At 41.9% G+C, this 24,151-nt stretch overlaps 1 protein-coding gene and 1 long non-coding RNA gene across 2 annotated transcripts in view; one reads left to right on the plus strand and one right to left on the minus strand.

Annotated features, from left to right (window-relative positions):
- gprc6a (G protein-coupled receptor, class C, group 6, member A) overlaps positions 1-15,140 on the plus strand; it is a 31,526-nt gene extending 16,386 nt beyond the window's left edge. Inside the window, exons 4-6 of the mRNA XM_062029156.1 lie at positions 5,619-5,834; positions 11,096-11,219; positions 13,488-15,140. Of these exons, the coding sequence (XP_061885140.1) occupies positions 5,619-5,834; positions 11,096-11,219; positions 13,488-14,608 (1,461 nt within the window). The 3' untranslated portion in view covers positions 14,609-15,140. The remainder of the gene's footprint in view (positions 1-5,618; positions 5,835-11,095; positions 11,220-13,487) is intronic.
- LOC133635830 (uncharacterized) overlaps positions 1-24,151 on the minus strand; it is a 159,028-nt gene that overhangs the window by 106,166 nt on the left and 28,711 nt on the right. The gene's annotated exons all lie outside the window — the stretch shown is intronic.

A 24,151-nucleotide genomic window follows, 5' to 3' on the forward strand; every position in this document is an offset into this window, starting at 1 on the left:
TTTTCAACTTGTTTAAGTCGGGGTCCACTTAAATTGATTCATGATACAGATATATACTATCAGATATATACTATCATCATAATACAGTCATCACACAAGATAATCACATTGAATTATTTACATTATTTACAATCAGGGGTGTGGAGGGGGGGGGTGTGGGGGGGTAGGATATGGACAGCAAGTAGTGGACATAGAGAGAGAGAGAGAGAGAGAGAGAGAGAGAGAGAGAGAGAGAGAGAGAGAGAGAGAGAGAGAGAGAGAGAGAGAGAGAGAGAGGTATCAGAAGGCATAAGAAAAAGTATCTGCATTTGATTGTTTACATTTGATTATTAGCAATCCGGGGAGGGTGTTAGTTTAGGGTTGTAGCTGCCTGGAGGTGAACTTTTATTGCGGTTTTGAAGAAGGATAGAGATGCCCTTTCTTTTATACCTGTTGGGAGCACATTCCACCTTGATGTGGCATAGAAAGAGAATGAGTTAAGACCTTTGTTAGTTCGGAATCTGGGTTTAACGTGGTTAGTGGAGCTCCCCCTGGTGTTGTGGTTATGGCGGTCATTTACGTTAAGGAAGTAGTTTGACATGTACTTCGGTATCAGGGAGGTGTAGTGGATTTTATAGACTAGGCTCACTGCAAGTTGTTTAACCCTGTCCTCCACCTTGAGCCAGCCCACTTTGGAGAAGTGGGTAGGAGTGAGGTGGGATCTGGGGTGGAGGTTTAGAAGTAACCTGACTAGCTTGTTCTGGGATGTTTGGAGTTTAGATTTGAGGGTTTTGGAGGTGCTAGGGTACCAGGAGGTGCATGCGTAATCGAAAAAGGGTTGAACGAGAGTTCCCGCCAGAATCCTCATGGTGCTTTTGTTGACCAGAGAGGAGATTCTGTAGAGAAATCTCGTTCTTTGGTTAACCTTTTTGATTACCTTGGTTGCCATTTTATCACAGGAAAGGTTAGCCTCTAGAATGGAACCTAGGTAGGTGACCTCATGAGAGCCAGGGTTGTCCGTGAAAAGAGTCCTGCACTTGTTACGTTACTTACGTAACTGGGGACGAGAATAGACATACATGTATACATGGACCGGGTGTCGTGCCCAACTAGCAATCAGTAGAAAGTTGATCTTTAAAACAACCAGAGAGTCACGGCTGCACGCCAAATAATTACTCACAAAATACGTAACGTCAACACTGCGGACCGTTCCCATGCTTTGCGGTCCGTCAATATTGTAACGTCCCAAGTAATGGCAGCTTAGACAGATTCCTAGTTGGTCTTTCTTTATTTCACAACACGCAACGTCCTCATACAACGGGCTCAATCTCCGTGTCTCGCTCTTTTTCCCGGCAACATTCCAATCACCTTTCAACTCCACAACACACGTCTCTTCCCATTCTCATCCATCACAAAGAGATCTACGTTCCTATTCGTTACATTGCTAAAAGTGTTGTACATAGACGCAAAGACACACACACACACACACACACAAACAATCTTTTAAACAAAATGAAAACAGGAGGCAAAAATGTTGGAAGACAACATATTGTCAGGAAGCACTATTGTTAATGAGGAAACATTTGTTTCTTGGTATGGTAACTTAAAATAAGTATGAGAGAAATCACAACTAAAATATAAAGTATGAATATTGATTTGAAGGACGAGGTCTGTGTGCATGAAGGGGTGCCCCGTGAACATCACCTCTCTTTGGACTCCGGCAGTCCTGGGCTCGTACCCGATTTTCCACTGAATGCGGCACGGTTGTGGACCGGCACACGCGAACGGACTCTTTCTGTGTTTATTCAAATCATTGTGTCGATTTGCCGCCCATTCCAGCACTAAATACACGCATAGTTTCTGTTTTTGCCGGACAGCGCAACAAATCCGTTGGAATTATCTAAAATTTGCTAAAGTTGGACAGGAAGTCATGCACAAAAACAAAATAAAGTATTTGGTTTACTCCGTCTTCAAGGCGAACTGTATTTTACACTTTGAAATGTCCAAATGGTCGGCGACGGACATGAAGTCAACTTGTCAAAGGTTTTAAGACTTAATTTCATCTTGTTAAAACACATGGATGAGGAAATGCTGATTCTGGAGGTCCAAAATGAAAGAATCATGTATAGGCATATGCCGGGCAGCTAAATGGGGATTATGGGGGCCTATGTCAAATATCAGCTGATAGAGAGACCGGGGAAGCAGAGGACTGGTTGTGTGATACGCTCGCCAGGGATGATCTTACTGTCGGGTTGTTGCTTGCTGCAAAAAAAAAAGTGGTTTATGGAGACAGTACCGAGTTTATTTGCTTCTCCTCCTCTGGTAGGACAGAATAAACGTTTTGTGGTTCGCTTTATTATTACTTCCCTTATCACGTGATAATGCGCGGATTCGCGAGATCTCGTAAAAGTCCGCGCTGTTCCGCTGCACGGCGGAGCTGCAACAGAACGATTGCCTGGTACTAATATTGGTGTAAGTGCAGCACTAAAACGCCATAGTTCCTCACAGTGAGAATGTTCTGGGTTTGATTCCCGGGCTTGGTGTCATTCTGTGTGAAGTTTGCATGTTCTCCCTGTGACTGCATGGGTTCTCTCTGAGTACTCTGGCTTCCTGCCACCTCTAAAGACATGCACTTGGGGATAGGCTGATTGGCAACACTAAAATTGGCCCCAAAATGTTTTAGAGTGAATTCCTGTCAACCACAGCTGTTGGTGTTCTACCGTAAATTATATATATTTTTTGTAGACAGGTTAACAATATATCGGTTTTTTCATAGTAATTTAACGTAAGCAAAATCGGTTATCAACAGTAAAATTAACAGATACCGATAGATATTTTGATGAACGCAACAGAGGACCCTCCATCTGTTGACTCAATTGTTAGCTATTTACTTACGACTTAGAATGCATAAAAAAGCCAAGCATATGTGTTCATGTCTTACATAAGGATTGTGAATGATAAACAGCACATCTCTTTCACATTTTTGAGTATTTCCAGTAAGACTGATCTAATAATATGGTTAGAGTGCAGAAGTGTTACTACAGTGATGTAGAATCTACAAAAAATTGCAGAAGATATTCGGAGCGGAATATTAAAAATGGCCGACTGAATTTGTGGCATGTTGTGATGTTTAGATGGTAATTTAACATACTTTGTAGACTGTAAATACAATTGTATATGGTTTAATGCAGTGGTTCTCAACCTTTTTTCAGTGATGTACCCCCTGTGAACATTTTTTTAATTCAAGTACCCCCTAATCAGAGCAAAGCATTTTTGGTTGAAAAAAGGAGATAAAGAAGTAAAATACAGCACTATGTCATCAGTTTCTGATTTATTAAATTGTATAATAGTGCAAAATATTGCTCAATTGTAGTGGTCTTTCTTGAACTATTTGGAAAAAAATATATACAAATAACTAAAAACTTGTTGAAAAATAAACAAGTGATTCAATTATAAATACATATTTCTACACAGAAGTAATCATCAACTGAAAGTGCCCTCTTTGGGGATTGTCAAAAATGTCCTCTCCTGTTGTTCTCCCCTCTAATGTTTTACAAAAAAGTATGTGCTCATAAATATCGTCAGTACCGATGTATCTGACAAAACCTACAAGTTGTGCATTTCCACTAATATCTGTGGATTCATCCAGCTGGAGGGAACATGAGTCGCTAAGTTTTCCAACAACTTGCTCAACAATGTCTTTTCCCATTTGATCTACTCTCCGGCAAACAGAGTCATTTGATAAAGGCACATTCTTTATTTTCTCGGCTGCGTTTTTATCGAGTATTGTCTCGGCCAGCACTGCAGCGGCTGGAATTATCAGCTCTTCGGCGATAGTGAACGGCTTTTTTGGCTTTAGCAACAAGCAAAGACACTAGTCTAGTGACAATATTTCATGAATAATATCCTTAGATTAACATTCTTAATAAATGGCAGTACAATAAGCACACATGTGATTGTGGAGTCAGTGTTACAACCTGGCATTTACACATTGTGTGGCGTTGGGGTTGTCCGACTTTTTTTGTGGCCATAAACGCAGCACTGGCTAAGTGCCATGAGTGCGTGTGTTGGTGCAGGTGAGCGAGCGAGCGGCTTCTGTTGAAACGACGAATGACAAAGTTGGTTTAAGCCTGGTTTGTATGGCAGAAAATTACCAGTTTTTATAGATAAAAGTTTTTTTTACTCATGTTTTTGGTGTGGTTACAAACAGTTTTGCTCAATAAAGTGATTGATGGAATTCCTGTCCGTAAAGTGTCTCGACAGACGATAATTGAACTGTGTTGACAAATATTGTTTTATTCATTGGGGCCACTCTTGTTGTCACCTGTCACTCACACAGTTGCATTGCAAAATCATACAGAATAAATTGTAATGTGTTTATTTTGTTTAAAGTTCAGATGGGATTTTTGATTTCTTGCACGGCATTAATTTGCAGTGCGCTGAGGACGCGTGAGCGGTGCGCAATTGCGCAGGCGCGCACCTTAGAGGGAACGTTGTCCAGGGCTTTGGCTGATGTTGTGGAGGCTTTCCGCATCGTGTCTTGAGATGACCTGAATGCATTTAGTCTCCTCTTTAAAAAATCAGGTGGCTTACCGACATGGCAAGCGTGTTTTGTCCGGAGATGCCGCTGAGGATGCGCGGCCGCTTCATGCCGCTGTTCGCTAACATTTCTCCACAGAAAAAACACAATGCCTTGGGGGGGTTACAACTCAAAGCCGTAAATCCCATTAACACATATTCTTTGGAATACTGTCTGAATTTTGCCGGCTCAGGTTTGGCCTTCTTTGGCACATGTTCTTCCTTGTTTTCAGCTGCAGTACTGCTACGCTTTAACCACGCCTCCATTGTTTTCTACATTGATAGTTGATTGACAGTTGGTGCCGTGTGGCACCGCCAGGTAGGATCAAACCATTATGGCATGGGCCATGGGGGAAACTCTGGGTTTATGGTAATGAATGGAATAGCCTACTTGATTTGATGTTCAGTTTATGAACTTACATTCATATTTTGTTGAAGTATTATTCAATAAATATATTTATAAAGGATTTTTTAATTGCTGCTATTTTTAGAATATTTAAAAAAAATCTCACGTACCCCTTGGCATACCTTCAAGTACCCCCAGGGGTACGCGTACCCCCATTTGAGAACCACTGGTTTAATGGATACAATGAAACACAAAAAACTATATAAAGTCAACTTGTTTTTCCACTCCACTGCTACTTTAAGTCAAGCAGCAATTATGAAATGATATTGCTGAAAAGACAATATGTCTAATCTCGGACAAACACGTACAAATTATTCTCTGTCGATCGTCTATCACTGCAAACAGTTTAACAGCTAAATGATTACATGTTTATCTCCTCCTCACATTATTCTCTGCATTGTGACTGATTATCACGTTCTGCACATTCATGACAACAAAAGCGCTAAATGAAATGCGCTGCTAATTTCTCTTATTTAAGACATGCAGTCCTCAGCATACGAGCTTAGTAGACCATCATTGTGTGCGCTATCAAGTTTGCTCAAGGTTTTAGTAGACGCAAACCTTTAGTAGATGAGGCTCGTAGACATTTGTGTTCATGATAAATGGTATATTTGAGCTTTATTCCTGTATGATTGCTATTTGTTTGTCTCTGCAGGTACTGGAAGCTCTTCGGGGACAGCCATTTGAACATCAGGGGAAGATGTATAAGTTTGACAAACGGGGGGACATCGAAGAGGGTTACGATATCTCCATGTCGCGCTCTCTCGGGGGCAAAGAGCACGCAAATGACATTGTGGCTACATACATCCCACACGACAACAACTTCTTCCTAACCGACAGCAACAACACCAAACGTTTTGAGGATTTGAAGGTGGGCCAACATCTTGCTTTGATTCAGCACAGATTTGTGCCCACAAATCATTGATATTATTATTATTATTATTATTATTATTATTATTATTATTATTATTATTATATGAAAGTTCCCCGAAAGGGACACACAGTAGAAAATGGATGGATGGATCAACAAAAAGCAATTGCAGAATAGAATGCAAAAAGCCACCGCTTGCTTTGTTGTTCTAATTACCTATTTCACAGCAGCCATTTGACAGTAAGACATTAAATGGTATGACAAATGCAGTTAGCAAGGTTATGCAAAAGAGAACATTTATTTCTACATTTAACGGGTGTGGTGCATAGTACAAAAAACTCCACGTCTGCTCATTCTCCTTAATGAACCAGGAAGTAGCTTGGCAACTGACAAAAGGATGAATATGTCACTTTTGGGTTTTTTCATAAATAGTATGGTCCTCTACTACTTCCTACCACTTTTCCTACTATTACTTCACTTGTTCAGCATTACTACATGCTTTAAGTCAGGGGTCCACAAACTTTTTGACACAGGGGCCACATTGGGTTGTCCGGATACCAATATTTTGGTACCGGTGCCAACATGTATTTCCATACAAATTTAAATTGGACCGTCAGATTGGCACAGTGGTGAAAGCCAGCTTTTTTTATTTACGTCAGCTGGTCAAGGTTAAAAACCTTCTTTCTAGGCAACAGTTTGAGACAGTAATCCATGCCTTCATCACATCTCGGCTGGATTACTCTAACGCTTTATATTTTGGAATTAGTCAATCCTCCCTCTCATGTCTGCAGCTGGTCCAAAATGCAGCTGCCCGACTTTTAACAAACACAATAAAAAGAGAGCACATTACTCCTGTTTTAGCCTCCCTCCTCCTGTGTCTTTTAGAGTCCATTTTAAAATGATCTTACTTGTTTTTAAATCCTTACATGGTCTTGCCCCACCTTACCTCTCTGAGCTGCTCCACCTCTATGCCCCCACCCGGTCCCTCGGATCAGCTGATCCTGGAGGTACCCAAATCCAAGCGCAAGCTCAGGGGGGAAAGAGCTTTCTCTGTTGCGGGCCCCAAACTCTGGAACGATCTCCCACTCCATGTGAGACAGGCCCCTTCTTTGGCTATTTTTAAGACCCTTATTAAAACCCATTTTTATTCACTGGCTTTTAACCCAGCATGAGACTTTAAACTGTTTTTAACTGTTAACTTTTTTAACTGTTTTTAACTTTTAACTGCTTTTTATCTAACAAATTGTTCTTAGGGTAATTTTGTATTTGCTTTTTTAATGTGTATTTTACTTCTGTTTTAAATTTAATTTTTTAGTCTGTCCTTTGCCTTTATTTCTTTGTGGTGTACAGCCCTTTGTTTTTCAACTGTGGTTGTTTTTAAAGGGCTTTATAAATAAAGTTGGTATGGTATGGTATGGTATGATACAAAATAAAGGGGACCACAAAGAAATGTCATTATTAGATTCATTTAACAGATAATCTTACAGTACATTAAACATATGTTTCTTATTGCACTCTAACAACAATTTTAGAAGATTAAAATAAAGAGTAAAAGTAATCAAACATAGGGGGATTTTATTTTTGCAATATATATATACATACATATTTAGGATAATATATATGAGTATGTATGTGTATGTGAATACATATACAAATCTGTATCATATGTAAATCTGTATGTATGTGTATACATATACATATATGTAAATCTGTATGTATATATATATATATATATATATATATATATATATATATATATATATATATATATATATATATATATATATATATATATATATATATATATATATATATATATATATATATTTGACATCAAAAGATGAATATGGGACAAGAGATCAACATTTCAGCTTTCATTTCCAGGTATTTACATCTGGATCTGATACACAACTTAGAAGATAGCACCTTTTGTTTGAACCTACCCATTTTTCAGGAGAGCAAAAGTATTGGAACATGTGACTGACAGGTGTGTTTTGTTGCCCAGGTGTCTCCAAATTACATTGATTATTCAAACAATAAATAGCACTGAAGGTCTGAGCTCAGTTTCAGATTGGGTAGGATAGGTTTTGCCTGTGCAGACTGCATTTAGAGGTGGAACCAACATGAAAACCAGAGAGCTGTCTATGGGTGAAAAAGAAGCAATTGTGAATCTGAAAGAAGATGGACAATCAATCAGAGCCATTGCACAAACATTGGCCATAGCCAGTACAACCATTTGGAATGTCCTGAAGAAGAAAGAAACCACTGGTGTACTAAGCAACAGACGTGGAACAGGCAGACCAAGGAAACATCAGGAGTTGATGACAGAAACATTGTGAGAGCTATAAAGAACAACTGTTAGTGACATCAGCAACGACCTCCAGAGGGCAGGAGTGAAGGTATCACAATCTAATGTTGGCAGAATACTTCATGAACAGAAGTACAGAGGCTACACCAGAAGATGCAAACCACTCATTAGCAAGAAGAACAGGAAGGCCAGGGTGGAATTTGCCAAAAGGTACAAAGTACAGCCTAAAAAATTCTGGAAAAAGTTTTATGGGACTGATGAGACAATAACTAACTTATTTCAAAGTGATGGAAAGGTGAACGTTTGGAGAAAGAAAGGATCTGCTCATGATCCCAAACATACAAGCTCATCTGTGAAGCATAATGTCATGGTTTGGGATTGCATGGCTTCTTCTGGGACGTCATCTTCATTGATGATGTAACACATGATGGCAGCAGCAAAATGAAGTCAGAAGTCTACAGAAACATTTTGTCTGCTAATTTAAAGAAAGATGCAACCAAACTGATTGGGAGATCCTTCATCATGCAGCAAGATAACGACCAAAACAACAAAGGAGTTCATCGGGGCAAGAAGTGGAAGGTTTTAGACTGGCCAAGTCAGTCTCCAGACTTAAACCCAATACAGCGTGCATTTTACCTGCTGAAGAGGAGACTGAAGGGAGTAACCCCCCAAAACAAACAACAACTGAAAGAGGCTGCGGTGAAAGCCTGGAAAAGCATCACAAAAGAATGCAAAAGTTTGATGATGTCAACGGCTCACAGGCTTAATGGCCTACTGAAATGATTTTTTTTTTAATTCAAACGGGGATAGCAGATCCATTCTATGTGTCATACTTGATCATTTCGCGATATTGCCATATTTTTGCTAAAAGGATTTAGTAGAGAACATCGACGATAAAGTTCGCAACTTTTGGTCGCTGATAAAAAAAAGCCTTGCCTGTACCGGAAGTAGCGTGACGTCGCAGGTTGAAAGGCTCCTCACATTTCCCCATTGTTAACACCAGCAGCGAGAGTGATTCGGACCGAGAAAGCGATGATTACCCCATTAATTTGAGCGAGGATGAAAGATTTGTGGATGAGGAACGTGAGAGTGAAGGACTAGAGTGCAGTGCAGGATGTATCTTTTTTCGCTCTGACCGTAACTTAGGTACAAGGGCTCATTGGATTCCACACTTTCTCCTTTTTCTATTGTGGATCACGGATTTGTATTTTAAACCACTTCGGATACTATATCCTCTTGAAAATGAGAGTCGAGAACGCGAAATGGACATTCACAGTGACTTTTATCTCCACGACAATACATCGGCGAAGCACTTTAGCTACGGAGCTAACGTGATAGCATCGGGCTTAACTGCAGATAGAAACAAAAGAAATAAACCCCTGACGGGAAGGATAGACAGAAAATCAACAATACTATTAAACCATGGACATGTAACTACACGGTTAATGCTTTCCAGCCTGGCGAAGCTTAACAATGCTGTTGCTAATGACGCCATTGAAGCTAACTTAGCTACGGGACCTCACAGAGCTATGCTAAAAACATTAGCTATCCACCTACGCCAGCCAGCCCTCAACTGCTCATCAACACCCGTGCTCACCTGCGTTCCAGCGATCGACGGAGCGACGAAGGACTTTACCCGATCACCAATGCGTTCGGCGGCTAGCGACGGATAGCACGTCTGCTATCCAAGTCAAAGTCCTCCCGGTTGTGTTGCTGCAGCCAGCCGCTAATACACCGATCCCACCTGCAGCTTTCTTCTTTGCAGTCTTCATTGTTCTTTAAACAAATTGCAAAAGATTCACCAACACAGATGTCCAGAATACTGTGGAATTTTGCGATGAAAACAGAGCTTTTTGTATTGGATACAATGGTGTCCGAATACTTCCGTTTCAACCATTGACGTCACGTGCATACGTCATCATACATAGACGTTTTCAACCGGAAGTTTGGCGGGAAATTTAAAATTGCACTTTATAAGTTAACCCAGCCGTATTGGCATGTGTTGCAATGTTAAGATTTCATCATTGATATATAAACTATCAGACTGCGTGGTCGGTAGTAGTGGGTTTCAGTAGGCCTTTAATGCAGTTATTGAAAGCAAAGGATTTGCAACGAAATATTAAGTCTTATTCACTTTAATCTATTTTAAGTTTATATTTTCCAATACTTTTGCTCACCTAAAAACGTTGTGTTCCATTACAATTACAAATAATGCTATCTTTTAAGTTGTGTATCAGATCCAGATGTAAATACCTGGAAATAAAAGCTGAAATGTTGATCTATTGTCTCATATTCATCTTTTCATGTCAAACCCAAATGTTTTCAGTCTACAACAAAAATAAAGGAACTGGCCTCACTGTTCCAATACTTTTGGAGGGCACTGTATGTTCCTGGAGAGAGACTCAGGTAATCCTTTGATGGTTTAAAGACATATGTTAGTTTAGAAAAGTAGCATTGCAAATCCAAATGACAGCTGCGGTGTTAAAGGGTTTTAATAAAAAATATTTGAGAAAAATTGGTCCAGATTAAAAAATGTTCTCCAAATGTATGCACGCCTGTTCTTTCCAGTTTCTGGATAGGTTCATACTACTAGTTTGGAAAGACATCCATTTTATTTTTGTCATTTGGGTATCTTATTGTGAAAGAATCATTGCGCGTGGTTAGCGAAATTAGTTGCAAGGAACTAAGTGCAGACGTCCCACCGATTTTGCATTAAGTTGAATTTATTTAGGTGTGATAACTTTGTAGTAATTGGAGCAATACATATAAACTGTAATATTTTTTTAACCCTTTATTCATTTTACATTATTACATCAGGGATCAAAAACAATGAGGGCCATTGCTGTATATGGTCATGATAGCTTTGCTAGAACAACAAATACAATGGTGGTTGAATCATTTTTGCATCGCATCTGAAATAAATACTCACTAACATGGTTTCTCCTTTCCACAGTTAATCGTCTCCAAATGTAGCAACAGCTGCGTCCCTGGGGAGTTCAAAAAAACAGCCGAAGGTCAACACACGTGTTGTTATGAATGTGTGAACTGTACTGAGAATTACTACTCCAACGACACAGGCAAGCAACTGACCTTGACACAACACAATCACACATGCACATGCGCACAAACGCTGCATACATTACTGAGCAAATTACATGTTCTACTGGCAACTCATGTCATCACACCTACACTGATGAAGGGATGACAAACAAACATTCTTTGGATGATTGTTTTCTACATTTGGTGCGGTGCCAAGTCAAGGTGCGGATTAAGAAATTATGTTTTCATAATTTGTGGTTTGAGTTATTAGGACGTGAATAGGACAGTTCATTCTGGTACGGCGATAGCAGCAACCATCTACCAGGAACAAGGAACATCCTCCATCAACCATTAAAGGCCTACTGAAACCCACTACTACCGACCACGCAGTCTGATAGTTTATATATCAATGATGAAATCTTAACATTGCAACACATGCCAATACGGCCGGGTTAACTTATAAAGTGCAATTTTAAATTTCCCGGGAAATATTTGCTGAAAACGTCTCGGTAGGATGACGTTTGCGCGTGACGTCACTGGTTGAAGCAGATATTTTGGAATAGCACGATAGCCAGCTTAAGTCGTCTGTTTTCATCGCTAATTTCCACAGTATTCTGGACATTTGTGTTGGTGAATCTTTTGCAATTGTTCAATTAACAATGGAGACTGCAAAGAAGAAAGCTGTAGGTGGGATCGGTGTATTAGCAGCTGGCTACAGCAACACAACCAGGAGGACTTTGAGTTGGATAGCAAACGCGCTACCGTGAGTACAGCTTTGGCTTCCAAACATTTGTTCGCTTGCCCATCCGTGCGTGCCCCTATGTGCATGTCACGTACGTAACTTTGGGGAAATATATGTTTCTTGCCGACTCTGATGGCGGCCGGGGTGTCATCGAAAGCTACAACGCCGTCCGCCGCCGCTGTCCTCACCTGTCTGGGTTGACTTCCTCCGTCTCCGGGCCGCCGACCGCACCGATCATCGTGGTGAAGTCCTTTTTCGCGCCGTCGATCGCTGGATTGCAGGTGAGCACGGGTGTTGATGAGCAGATGAGGGCTGGCGTAGGTGGAGAGCTAATGTTTTAAGCATAGCTCTGTCGAGGTCCCGTAGCTAAGTTAGCTTCAATGGCGTTGTTAGCAACAGCATTGCTAGGCTTCGCCAGGCTGTATTGTCGTAGAGATAAAAGTCACTGTGAATTTCAAGAGGATATAGTATCCGAGGTGGTTTAAAATACAAATCCGTGATCCACAATAGAAAAAGGAGAGAGTGTGGAATCCAATGAACGCTTGTACCTAAAATACGGTCGGAGCGAAAAAAGATACGTCCTGCACTGCACTCTAATCCTTCACTCTCACTTTCCTCATCCACAAATCTTTCATCCTGGCTCAAATTAATGGGGTAATCGTCGCTTTCTCGGTCCGAATCTCTCTCGCTGCTGGTGTAAACAATGTGCAGATGTGAGGAGCCCTTCAACCTGTGACGTCACGCTACTTCCGGTACAGGCAAGGCTTTTTTATCAGCGACCAAAAGTTGCGAACTTTATCGTCGATGTTGTCTACTAAATCCTTTCAGCAAAAATATGGCAATATCGCGAAATGATCAAGTATGACACATAGAATGGATCTGCTATCCCCGTTTAAATAAGAACATTTCATTTCAGTAGGCCTTTAAGTAGCCTGTTCAACAAATTGATATCTTTAGCTGTTTATTGTAGCTGGTGACTTTTTGAGAAACTGTTTTGTTTTTGTGTAGTGTTTAAAATGGCGAGGTCAAAAAAAGGGAAGAGTTACTACTTAAAAAAAAAAAGGATTACAGGAATTACAGGGGCAGCACGGTGACACAGAGGTTAGTGCGTGTGCCTCATAATAAGAAGGTCCTGGGTTCAATCCCTGGGCTTGGGGTCTTTCTATGAAGAGTTTGCATGTTATCCCCGTGACTACGTGGCTTCCCTCCGGGCCCTCCGGCTTCCTCCCACCTCCAAAGACATGCACCTGGGCATAGGTTGATTGGCAACACTAAATTGTCCCTAGTGTGTGAATGTGAGTGTGTAGGGCCCATGCCTGAACAGCAAATTCAGCAGTACACAGTCCCGAGTGTAGATGTTTTGGCTCCCCAAGTTGTGCCTGCCTGCGTTTAGTAGCATTCAGTATTGTCTGAGAAAAATAAGAACTTTTGGAGAGGCAGCCAATAGCATGGTTTGGGGTAGAGTGAGAGCTTATACCCATTCAATGTATAATATAACAATACATCTTAAATCAATTACACAAAGTTATTCTGTGCTGATGATTTTCCCTTTTCCTTCTCCCAGATATGGACCAGTGTCTGAGCTGTGATAACAAATTCGAGTGGTCTCCAAGGGGCAGTTTCAGCTGCTTGCCCAAAAAGAAGGTCTACTTTTCGTGGCACAACCGCTTTGCCATGGTTCTCCTGGCCTTCTGCGCCCTAGGCATCCTGCTGGTTCTGATGGTGTCAGTTCTATTTCTACATCAACGAGACACACCCGTGGTGAAGGCCGCCGGAGGACTGCTGAGCATAGTCATTCTCTTGTCTCTGAGTGTCAGTTTCATCAGTGCTGTGCTGTTTGTGGGCAAACCCAGCCACCTCCAGTGTAAAGTGCGACAAGTGCTCTTCGGCATCAGCTTTACGTTGTGCGTGTCTTGCATCCTGGTCAAATCCCTGAAGATTCTTCTGGCATTTCAGTTGAATATAAAAATTCAGGGCGCTCTGCAGAAGGTCTACCAGTCCTTCTTAATTATCGTCGGGTGCGTAGCTTTACAGGCAGTTATTTGCACATGCTGGCTGGTCCTCAAAAGCCCTGTCAGTCATGTGACCTTGCAACCCAAAACAATGTTGGAAGACTGTTATGAAGGGTCATATTTGGCTTTTGGGGTGATGCTGGGGTATATCGCTCTTTTGGCGTTTGTTTGCTTCATTTGCGCATTCATCGGCCGTAAATTACCACAGGGCTACAACGAGGCCAAATTCATCACCTTCAGCATGCTGCTGTACCTCATTTCATGGCTGCTCTTTGTTCCCATTTATGTCACAACATCTGGAATGTATCTTCCAGCTGTGGAAATGGTGGTTATCCTCATGTCCAACTATGGCATCTTAGGCTGTCATTTCCTCCCTAAGTGCTACATAATGCTCTTCAGGAAAGATCAAAATACCAGTAGCGCTTTCAGGGAAAAGCTGTACCAGTATAACATCAAAAGTACAGATTCCATTTCTGTGTCTGGAAGTTCAGTGTCAAAGAAAACATCCAGCAGTCAGGAGAGTGTCAGTCCTTCCTCGTCCTTCTCATTGCCCAAGGAGGCTGACATTAAAACTGCTTTGGAGAGAAGTCATAGCAAGATGGACTTTAACCAAGTGTCCTACAGAGGTCCAATCAAAAGATTTGGTTCCAACAGAAGAAGCTTCAGCATGTAGACTGCCATTAACTAAAAACGATCTATCTTGGCTGTTATATTGGCACCTTTGCGGTCTCACAGTAGATCCTGTCGTCCATAGTGCCTCATGGACAGGTGCGCGAGACGGGTTTGACATGCTTTCGACAAACTGTATAGACGCAGGTCCACGCTTGGGTGAAGTTCCCGTTTATCGATCAAGACATTACAACACAAACATGATATATTGTGTGTATGTGACGCTGCTGGAAAACAACCCGATGTCAGAGACGTGCGCCTAGCAAAGGAGTGAGCGAGCGGTAAAAACCGACGCTACCTGATTTCCTAAGAAGAAAGGCTTTTCTGTCCTTCGTGGCGTCCTGATGTGAGACATGACAAACATATGCAGCTCCTCTATTGGGACATTTTTGTCCAAACACTGAAAACTCTTTTAAAAGGAATTGTGGGTGTGGGTACACTGTACATTCGGTCACATTACTTGTACTTACACAAATGCATAATAAACTATTTTCAAGTGTTTTTGGAAAGGTTCAAATTCAATTAAATAAAAACTAGCAAACAGTTCCTGTTTTTCTTTGTCATCCAAACATACCGTTCCAGTCGCCTGTATACTTGGCCTACATGTTTTTCCACTGTGGGAGGAAGAATTTACACGAAACATGGAGAATATGTAAACACCCAGATGAGACAGTCAGAAATTACAAAGAGGAACACAGCTAGGACTTGTAATCTCGCTAGAAAGATGTCTCGACATTGAGTACTTGTCTCGGGCCCCCTGCCTGCGAGATGCAATGATGAGAGGTATAGCAGATTAGTCTCGCTTAACAAGTGGTTGGCTAGTTTTTGCAGAGAACAGGGTTTAATGTTTATTGATAATTGGCCCTCTTTCTGGGGAAAACTGGGCTTGCTGAGAAGGGACGGCCTTCACCCTAACCAGGAAGACGCCATCACTCTTTCCAGAAATATAGACTACAATTTGAGTCACAGTTGACTGACTACACTAGAGCAAGCTCGGACACAGGCAATTACAGTGCCCGTCAGCCCGGGTGAGGAGTCAATTAAGCTCAAACTAACCAGCACCAGGCTGGAAAATTCCTGCACACATAGCATTTCTCATAGAATAATACAAACCCCTTTTCCATATGAGTTGGGAAATTGTGTTAGATGTAAATATAAACGGAATACAATGACTTGCAAATCATTTTCAACCCATATTCAGTTGAATATGATACAAAGACAACATATTTGATGTTCAAACTGATAAACATTTTTGCAAATAATCATTAACTTTAGAATTTGATGCCAGCAACACGTGACAAAGAAGTTGGGAAAGGTGGCAATAAATACTGATAAAGTTGAGGAATGCTCATCAAACACTTACTGTAATTTCCGGACTATAAGCCGCTACTTTTTCCCCTCGTTCTGGTCCCTGCGGCTTATACAACGGTGAAGCTTATTTACTGCCTGTTCTTCTTCGACACCGACGAAGAGGATTTCGGTGGTTTTAGTATGCAGGAGGAAGACGAGACACAATGATTAAAGACTGACTTTTCATATACCGGTAGGCTGGTTATTTTGATAACGTACAGGCGAGCACTTTGTATTACTTTGCACCGTTGTATTATTTGTACTCTGCACGAATGCTGTTCGCCATGTCAAAGATGTGAAAGTTTGATTGAATGATTGAAAGATTTATTGTTAATAAATGGGACGCTTTGCATTCCCAAACAGTCATCTCTGTCCCGACAATCCCCTCCGTGGTAGCAGGAACCCCTATATACTACAGTAATTACACATCAAAACCCTGCGGCTTATAGTCGGGTGCGGCTTATATATGGAGCAATCTGTATTTTCCCCTAAATTTAGCTGGTGCGGCTTATAGTCAGGTGCGGCTTATAGTCCGGAAATTACGGTATTTGGAACATTCCCCAGGTGTGCAGGCTAATTGGGAACAGGTGGGTGCCATGATTGGGTATAAAAACAGCTTCCCAAAAAATGCTCAGTCTTTCACAAGAAAGGATGGGGCGAGGTACACCCCTTTGTCCACAACTGTGTGAGCAAATAGTCAAACAGTTTAAGAACAACATTTCTCAAAGTGCAATTGCAAGAAATTTAGGGATTTCAACATCTACGGTCCATAATATCATCAAAAGGTTCAGAGAATCTGGAGAAATCACTCCACGTAAGCGGCATGGCCGGAAACCAACATTGAATGACCGTGACCTTCGATCCCTCAGACGGCACTGTATCAAAAACCGACATCAATCTCTAAAGGAAATCACCACATGGGCTCAGGAACACTTCAGAAAACCACTGTCACTAAATACAGTTCATCGCTACATCTGTAAGTGCAAGTTAAAGCTCTACTATGCAAAGCGAAAGCCATTTATCAACAACATCCAGAAACGCCGCTGGCTTCTCTGGGCCTGAGATCATCTAAGATGGACTCATGCAAAGTGGAAAAGTGTTCTGTGGTCTGACGAGTCCACATTTCAAATTGTTTTTGGAAATATTCGACATCGTGTCATCCGGACCAAAGGGGAAGCGAACCATCCAGACTGTTATCGACGCAAAGTTCAAAAGCCAGCATTTGTGATGGTTTGGGGGTGCATTAGTGCCCAAGGCATGGGTAACATACACATCTGTGAAGGCACCATTAATGCTGAAAGGCATGGCGTAGTGGGTAGAGCGCCCGTGTCAGAAACCTGAGGGTTGCAGGTTCGCTCCCCGCCTCTTACCATGCCGTTGTGTCCTTGGGGAGGACACTTCACCCTTGCCCCCGGTGCCGCTCACACCGGTGAATGAATGTTGAATGAATGATAGGTGGTGGTCGGAGGGGCCGTAGGCACAGATTGGCAGCCACGCTTCTGTCAGTCTACCCCAGGGCAGCTGTGGCTACGAAAGTAGCTTACCACCACCAGGTGTGAATGAATGATGGGTTTTTAACATGTAAAGCGACTTTGGGTACTTAGAAAAGCGCTATATAAATCCCAGTTATTGAAAGGTACATACAGGTTTTGGAACAACATATGCTGCCATCTAAGTGCCATCTTTTTCATGGACGCCCCTGCTTATTTCAGCAAGACAATGCCAAGCCACATTCAGCACTTGTTACAACAGCGTGGCTTCGTAAAAAAAGAGTGCGGATACTTTCCTGGCCCGCCAGCAGTCCAGACCTGTCTCCCATCGAAAATGTGTGGCGCATTATGAAGCGTGAAATACGACAGCGGACTGTTGAACGACTGAAGCTCTACATAAAACAAGAATGGGAAAGAATTACACTTTCAAAGCTTCAACAATTAGTTTCCTCAGTTCCCAATCGTTTATTGAGTGTCGTTAAAAGAAAAGGTGATGTAACACAGTGGTGAACATGCCCTTTTCCAACTACTTTGGCACGTGTTGCAGCCATGAAATTCTAAGTTAATTATTATTTGCAAAAAAAAAAAAATTAAGTTTATGAGTTTGAACATCAAATATCTTGTCTTTGTAGTGCATTCAATTGAATATGGGTTGAAAAGGATTTGCAAATCATTGTATTCCGTTTATATTAACATCTAACACAATTTCCCAACTCATATGGAAACAGGGTTTGTACATGACTCACATAATGTTTTTTCTTTAGTGACTGTGCCAGAGGTGGACATGCATTCTACTGAGGTGGCAAATTATGAAGGAAATTGTGGGGACAATAGGGGGATAAGACAGAGAGACGACAACAACAACAGAACAACATCAGCAAAAACGATATGTACAAATATGATACAAAAAGTGACAGCAGAGAAGCAGTTAGTGTAGTAAATATTAATAACACAGAAATGACAATGAACATTATTGCACTACAATTGGAGCAATAAAAATACCAATAGAAATCGCACCATTGATAAGGAATAATAATAATAACTACCTCCAATATCAACAATAAAATTGTTTCAAATGCAATAATACATAGATGTAATGATAACTTTAAATACAAAATACAAACAGACTATCTTTGAATCTCAGTAAAACTAAAATAATGCTATTTGGTAATAGTAGAAAAGAGCATCGTACACGAATACAAATAGACATCGAAAGGGTAAAAGAAACCAGATTTTTGGGAGTATTAATAGATGATCAAATGAACTGGAAATCTCATATACAAAACATACAACATAAGGTGGCAAAAAACATTTCAATAATGAATAAAACAAAACACGTCCTGGGCCAAAAATCACTTCATATTGTCTACTGCTCGCTAGTGTTACCATATCTGAGTTATTGTGCAGAAATATGGGGAAATAACTACAAATGTGCGCTACATTCGCTAACCGTGTTACAAAAAAGATCGGTTAGAATAATACATAATGTTGGATATAGAGAACATACAAACCCTTTATTTATTAAGTCAAGAATATTATTAAGTTTGGTGATTTGGTAAAATTGCAAACAGCTAAAATTATGTACAAAGCAATATATAACCTGCTACCAAAGAATGTACAACAATTCTTCTCAACTAAAGAGGAGAAATATAACCTTAGAGGAAAAAATAGTTTAAAACATTTATATGCACGTACAACACTTAAAACTTTTAGCATATCAGTATGTGGAATCAAATTATGGAACGGATTAAGTAAAGAAGTTAAAAATTGTACTGATATGATCCAGTTTAAGAGGTTGTTCAAAATAATAGTGCTTACAAAGTACAAAGAAGAAGAATTATGAGAAATACTTCTAACCTTATTAAAAATAAGATATTCTTCATCTCAGTATGTTAATAATGACTGAATTAATTAATTACATATTATAAAACGGTTGTGTATACTAATTCATAGATGTTATTTTATTATATAAAAAGGTCAGTGAAGTGAAGTGAATTACATTTATATAGCGCTTTTTCTCAAGTGACTCAAAGCGCTTTACATAGTGAAACCCAATATCTAAGTTACATTCAAACCAGTGTGGGTGGCACTGGGAGCAGGTGGGTAAAGTGTCTTGCCCAAGGACACAACGGCAGTGACTAGGATGGCGGAAGCGGGGATCGAACCTGCAACCCTCAAGTTGCTGGCACGGCCGCTCTACCAACCGAGCTATACCGCCCCACAAAGAAGTTGAAGGGTAAGTAAATGATTCTATATCATTGTAAACGCTTTGAAGTGGGAAAGGGGTAGGATTAAATAGGCTTTGCTTCTTCCTACTCCTTTTCGGGCATGATGTAAAATGAAATGATGAAATTGTGTGACGTATTAAGATGTAAGTGTGTTCATGTCACGTGGGGGTCGCATATTTGTGCGGGATCGTTCCTCCAGTGCAACACGAACACTCCAGACAAAAACGTGAAGGTAAGAGATGGTTTAATTAATATAAATCATAGCCAAACAGAAAAACAAGCAAAAGAAAAGCGTGCCGAACGCACGGGAAGCTAAGGCTAACACTTAGCACAAGAGTCGGGAACATGAATACAGAAAACGTGACTGATGCTTACCGCAAACAAGGAGAACAGGACGAGTGAACAAAAAGGCAGGTTTAAATAGTGTCAGTGATGGCAAACAGGTGCGCGTCGGGAACACAAGTGGCAGGTGAAAATAATAAGTAACCATGGTGACGAAACAAACTCACAGGTGCACAAGCAATAAGAAAAGGAGTCCAAAACTAACAGAAAACACAAAAACATGATCCGGCCCACGGATCATGACAGTTCATGTTCGAAATAAACTAAAGAAAGAAAGGAAAAGAAAGAAAATAAATCAGATAGATGGAGGGGAAGAACGAGAAGCGAACACTATTAACCTTGTAGATTTTTTTAGTAACAATAGCTTAAGCTTTGTCAGTGTGCCGTGTTTTACCCAGTTTCCCCTAGGTTAACAGTGTTAATATATGTTTGATGAAACGTGATTATATGCACGAATGTATGTATGCATATGTGCTTGTATATGTACAGTATGTGTATATGTATGTTTGTGCAGTGAATGTGCGTGTGGATGTATGTACTGTTTTTGTTTTGTTTGTGGGAGCGTAGGAACCTGTGTATGTGGGTAAGTACATACTGTATGTGTGCGCGTATGAAACTATCAATGAATGTACTTATGTATGTATATACAGTATGTATGAATAACTGTGTGTATGTGAGTAAATATGTGTATTTGTATGTACAATACATTTGCCACCCAGAGAGCCCAACCCAAAACAGCAGGTGCGGTGCCCAGGGAACAAGGGACCAATGGCCCCATGCAGTCAGGCCAGCCAGAGACAGGACCCCCCAGAGCCCACCATGACGCCCCGCAGGCCAGCAGCAGGCCGTAGACAGACGCGCCCAGCAGAGGACAAGGCATGGGAGAAATAGGGGACAGCCATCCCTCAAGCTAGCAAGAGACCACACCCCATGCGGGCAGAAAGACTGGGCAGTGCGCCCAGAGACTACCCACAGGAAGACCGCCCCACCCACCCCACCAGCAACCGGGCCCGCACGAGCCCAACATCTCCCCAGGAGAGCACGGCGGGGCCCGCCCCACCCAAGTCGGCCGCCGCAGGACCGCCCAGCACAACTGCTTGATAAGTCTGATGAACACAAAATGTTAAGGAGGTCGTCACACAAGTGAACAAAGCAGTATAAAACTTTCACATACTCTTAATATCCAATTATATTTATTATATATCCATTACATTAATATGTACTTGCTAACTTGCTTATGGTAGTCCATCAAATCCGATGATGACTTCTACTTCTTCTATTGGTGAGTTTTGAAGTGACTGAAAAGTCCAATACGAGAGCCATATGGTCTATTGCAATGGGGGCATGTGAAGTTAGTGTTCATCGTGGTCTTGGCTGCAGGGCCCATCTTCCTCGTCTGGCGTTTCCCTTCCCTCGCTTCTCCTCTTCAAAACGGTGAAGGCCTGCATGGCAGAGTTTCCTCCAGAGAGAGCGTTCTGAGGCAGAGCTTTCCAGCTGTGTGTGCTGTATTTCACACTTCTTAAGTGTTATCTTCAGTTGTTCCTTGTATCTCCGCTTTTGGCCTCTGCACAGCTCTGGCCATGATGTAGTTGACCATACAGCAGTTGTCGCGGAAGTCTGTCATCTGGCATTTTGATGGTGTGTCCGGCCCATCGCAGTTGGTACTGGAGAAAGTTGGCCTCCATGCTCTTGGTACCAGTTCTAATCAAGAATTCCATGTGTGGCACACGATCACGCCATGTTAGCCCAAGGATCCGCTGGAGACACTTAATAAATATAAAAAAGTTCTCCAGCTGTTGGATGTGGCGGCGATACAGGGTCCAAGCTTCACAGCTGTATAGTAGTGTGGAGACACAGATGGGTAGGTAGACTGCCGCAGTGGTATGTATGCTGAGGTCTTTGTTCACATACACCCTCTTGCGCAGTCTACCAAAGGAGGCTGAGGCAGACCTTATTCGGTTTTGAACTTCATTGTCCATGCTGCAGTTTTTGGAGAGGATGCTCCCAAGATATTTGAAGTCTGGGACTACTGCTAGGGGCTTGTCATCGACGTTAAAGACAGGTGATGGTGGTCGAGTTGGCGGAGGGGAATTCCACTGGCAGAGTACTTCTGTCTTTACAGTGTTCACACTGAGACCCAGTCTATTACAGGCCTTCACAGCATCTGTTAGCGACACCTGCAGAGCCTCTGATGTATGTGCCATGAAGGCACAATCATCAGCATGCTGTAATTCCTAAATGTTCACAGCTTTGACCTTGGTAGCCACCTGCAACCTTCTGATGTTAAATAAGCTTCCATCCAACCTGTAATCCACAAACACACCACTGCTTCCCTCAACTTCTTTGTGCAGTAGCCAAGTGACACTCATGAGGAAGATGTTGAATAGCACAGCTGCAAGTACACAGCCCTACCTGTGCATACCTTGAAATGCTTAGACTCCTGTCCTCCTGTTTTTACCTGAGCCATCATCTCCTCGTGGAAACTTTGCAGGATGTTTACAAACTTCTGCGGGCAATCAACCCTGAGAAGGACCGCCCAGAGCAAGTCTCTGTGGACCATATCAAAGGCTTTTGATAGGGTCCACAAACGCCATGTATAGATCTTGATGTTGCTCCCTACACTTCTCTTGTAGCTGGCGTGTTGTGAAAATCATGTCCACAGTGCTGCGGTTCTTCCTGAAGCTACATTGAGACTCAGGCAATAGGTGTTCTGTTATGCTCTGTATGAATCTTGACAGCATCACTTTGGCAAGAACCTTGCCGGCAGCAGACAGGAGGGATATTCCTCTACTATTGCCACAGACAGACTTCTCACCCTTCCCTTTATATATGGTTACAACATTTGCATCCCGCCATTGTTGGGGGACTGCTCCGCGCTTACATATATCAGCAATGTAGTGTAAAATTGCTCTGATACAGAGATAGCCTCCCTGTTTAAGGATCTCTGCAGTTGTTCTTCAGTGACCCAACTGCAGCCCAGACTTCAGAGAAGGTTGGCGGAAGATCCAGTTCTACAATAGTTGGATAGCTGGGCAGGTCGTCCAGCACTGCCAGATCAGCGGTGGCAGGTTGGTTTAAAAGTGTTTGGAAGTGTTCTGCCCATCTGTCCACAACTTGTTGCTGGTCCTTTATGAGGGTTGAGCCAACAGCTGGCTTCACAGGTGCGAGAGAGGAGTTCCTGGGGCCATGAATAGTTTTCACAGCATTATAGAAGTTGTGCATGCCGTTCTTCACTGCAAAATGTTCGATTTCTTGAACCTTGTCAGTCCACCAGTCATTTTTCAGTTTTCGTAGGACAGACTGTACCTCCTTCCTTGATGTTCTCCAGTGCTGCTTCAGCCTTACAGATGTAGGGTTGTTCAGGGCTGCGTTATGAGCCTTGTGCATGGTGTCCAGTATGGTTGTAATGGATTCTGAATTTTCGTCGAACCAGTCCTGATGCCTCCTACGGCGGTAGCCAATAGACTCGGCTGTGGCCTCATAGAGCTTTGAGCTAAGGCAGGTCTAGTTGTCATCAATGCTGCCTTCAGGGCTCAGGAAGGGGTCAATTTCCTGCAGCTTCTCTGCAATGAAGGATCGAAGGCTGTTCCAGGCACAGTCCAACCACTTTTTGCCAGTTTTTCGGAGACGAACAGGGGAGCGTACTGTCACTCGCAACTTGGAGATAATCATGGGGTGGTCAGTCCAGCAGTCAGCACCTCGCATTGCACGGGTGATGTGCATGTCCTTGGTGTCCTTGTGTCTCACGATAACCTAATCCAGCAGATGCCATTGCTTGGATCGTGGATGCATCCAGGAAGCCTTGTGTTTTTTCTGTTGGAAAATTGTGTTGGTGATTGTCAGGTCATGTTCAGCACAGAGACTATGACATGAGTATCCTCATGCCATTGCTGTTAACCTTCCCAATACCATGATTCCCAATCACTCCTTTCCTTATGAGGTGGTTTTTCCCCACCCTGGCATTAAAATCACCAAGCAGGAGGATTTTGTCACTGCGAAGGATGCGCTGTAGGGCCCCATATAGTTCCTGGTAGAAGCGGTCCTTTGCCTCATTCTGGGATGGTAGAGTTGGCGCATATGCACTGAGAAGAGTTGCAAAGCTCAATCAATCAATCAATCAATGTTTATTTATATAGC

Source organism: Entelurus aequoreus, linkage group LG20 (assembly GCF_033978785.1).
Source record: "Entelurus aequoreus isolate RoL-2023_Sb linkage group LG20, RoL_Eaeq_v1.1, whole genome shotgun sequence".
In the NCBI taxonomy this organism is placed as follows: Eukaryota; Metazoa; Chordata; class Actinopteri; order Syngnathiformes; family Syngnathidae; genus Entelurus; species Entelurus aequoreus.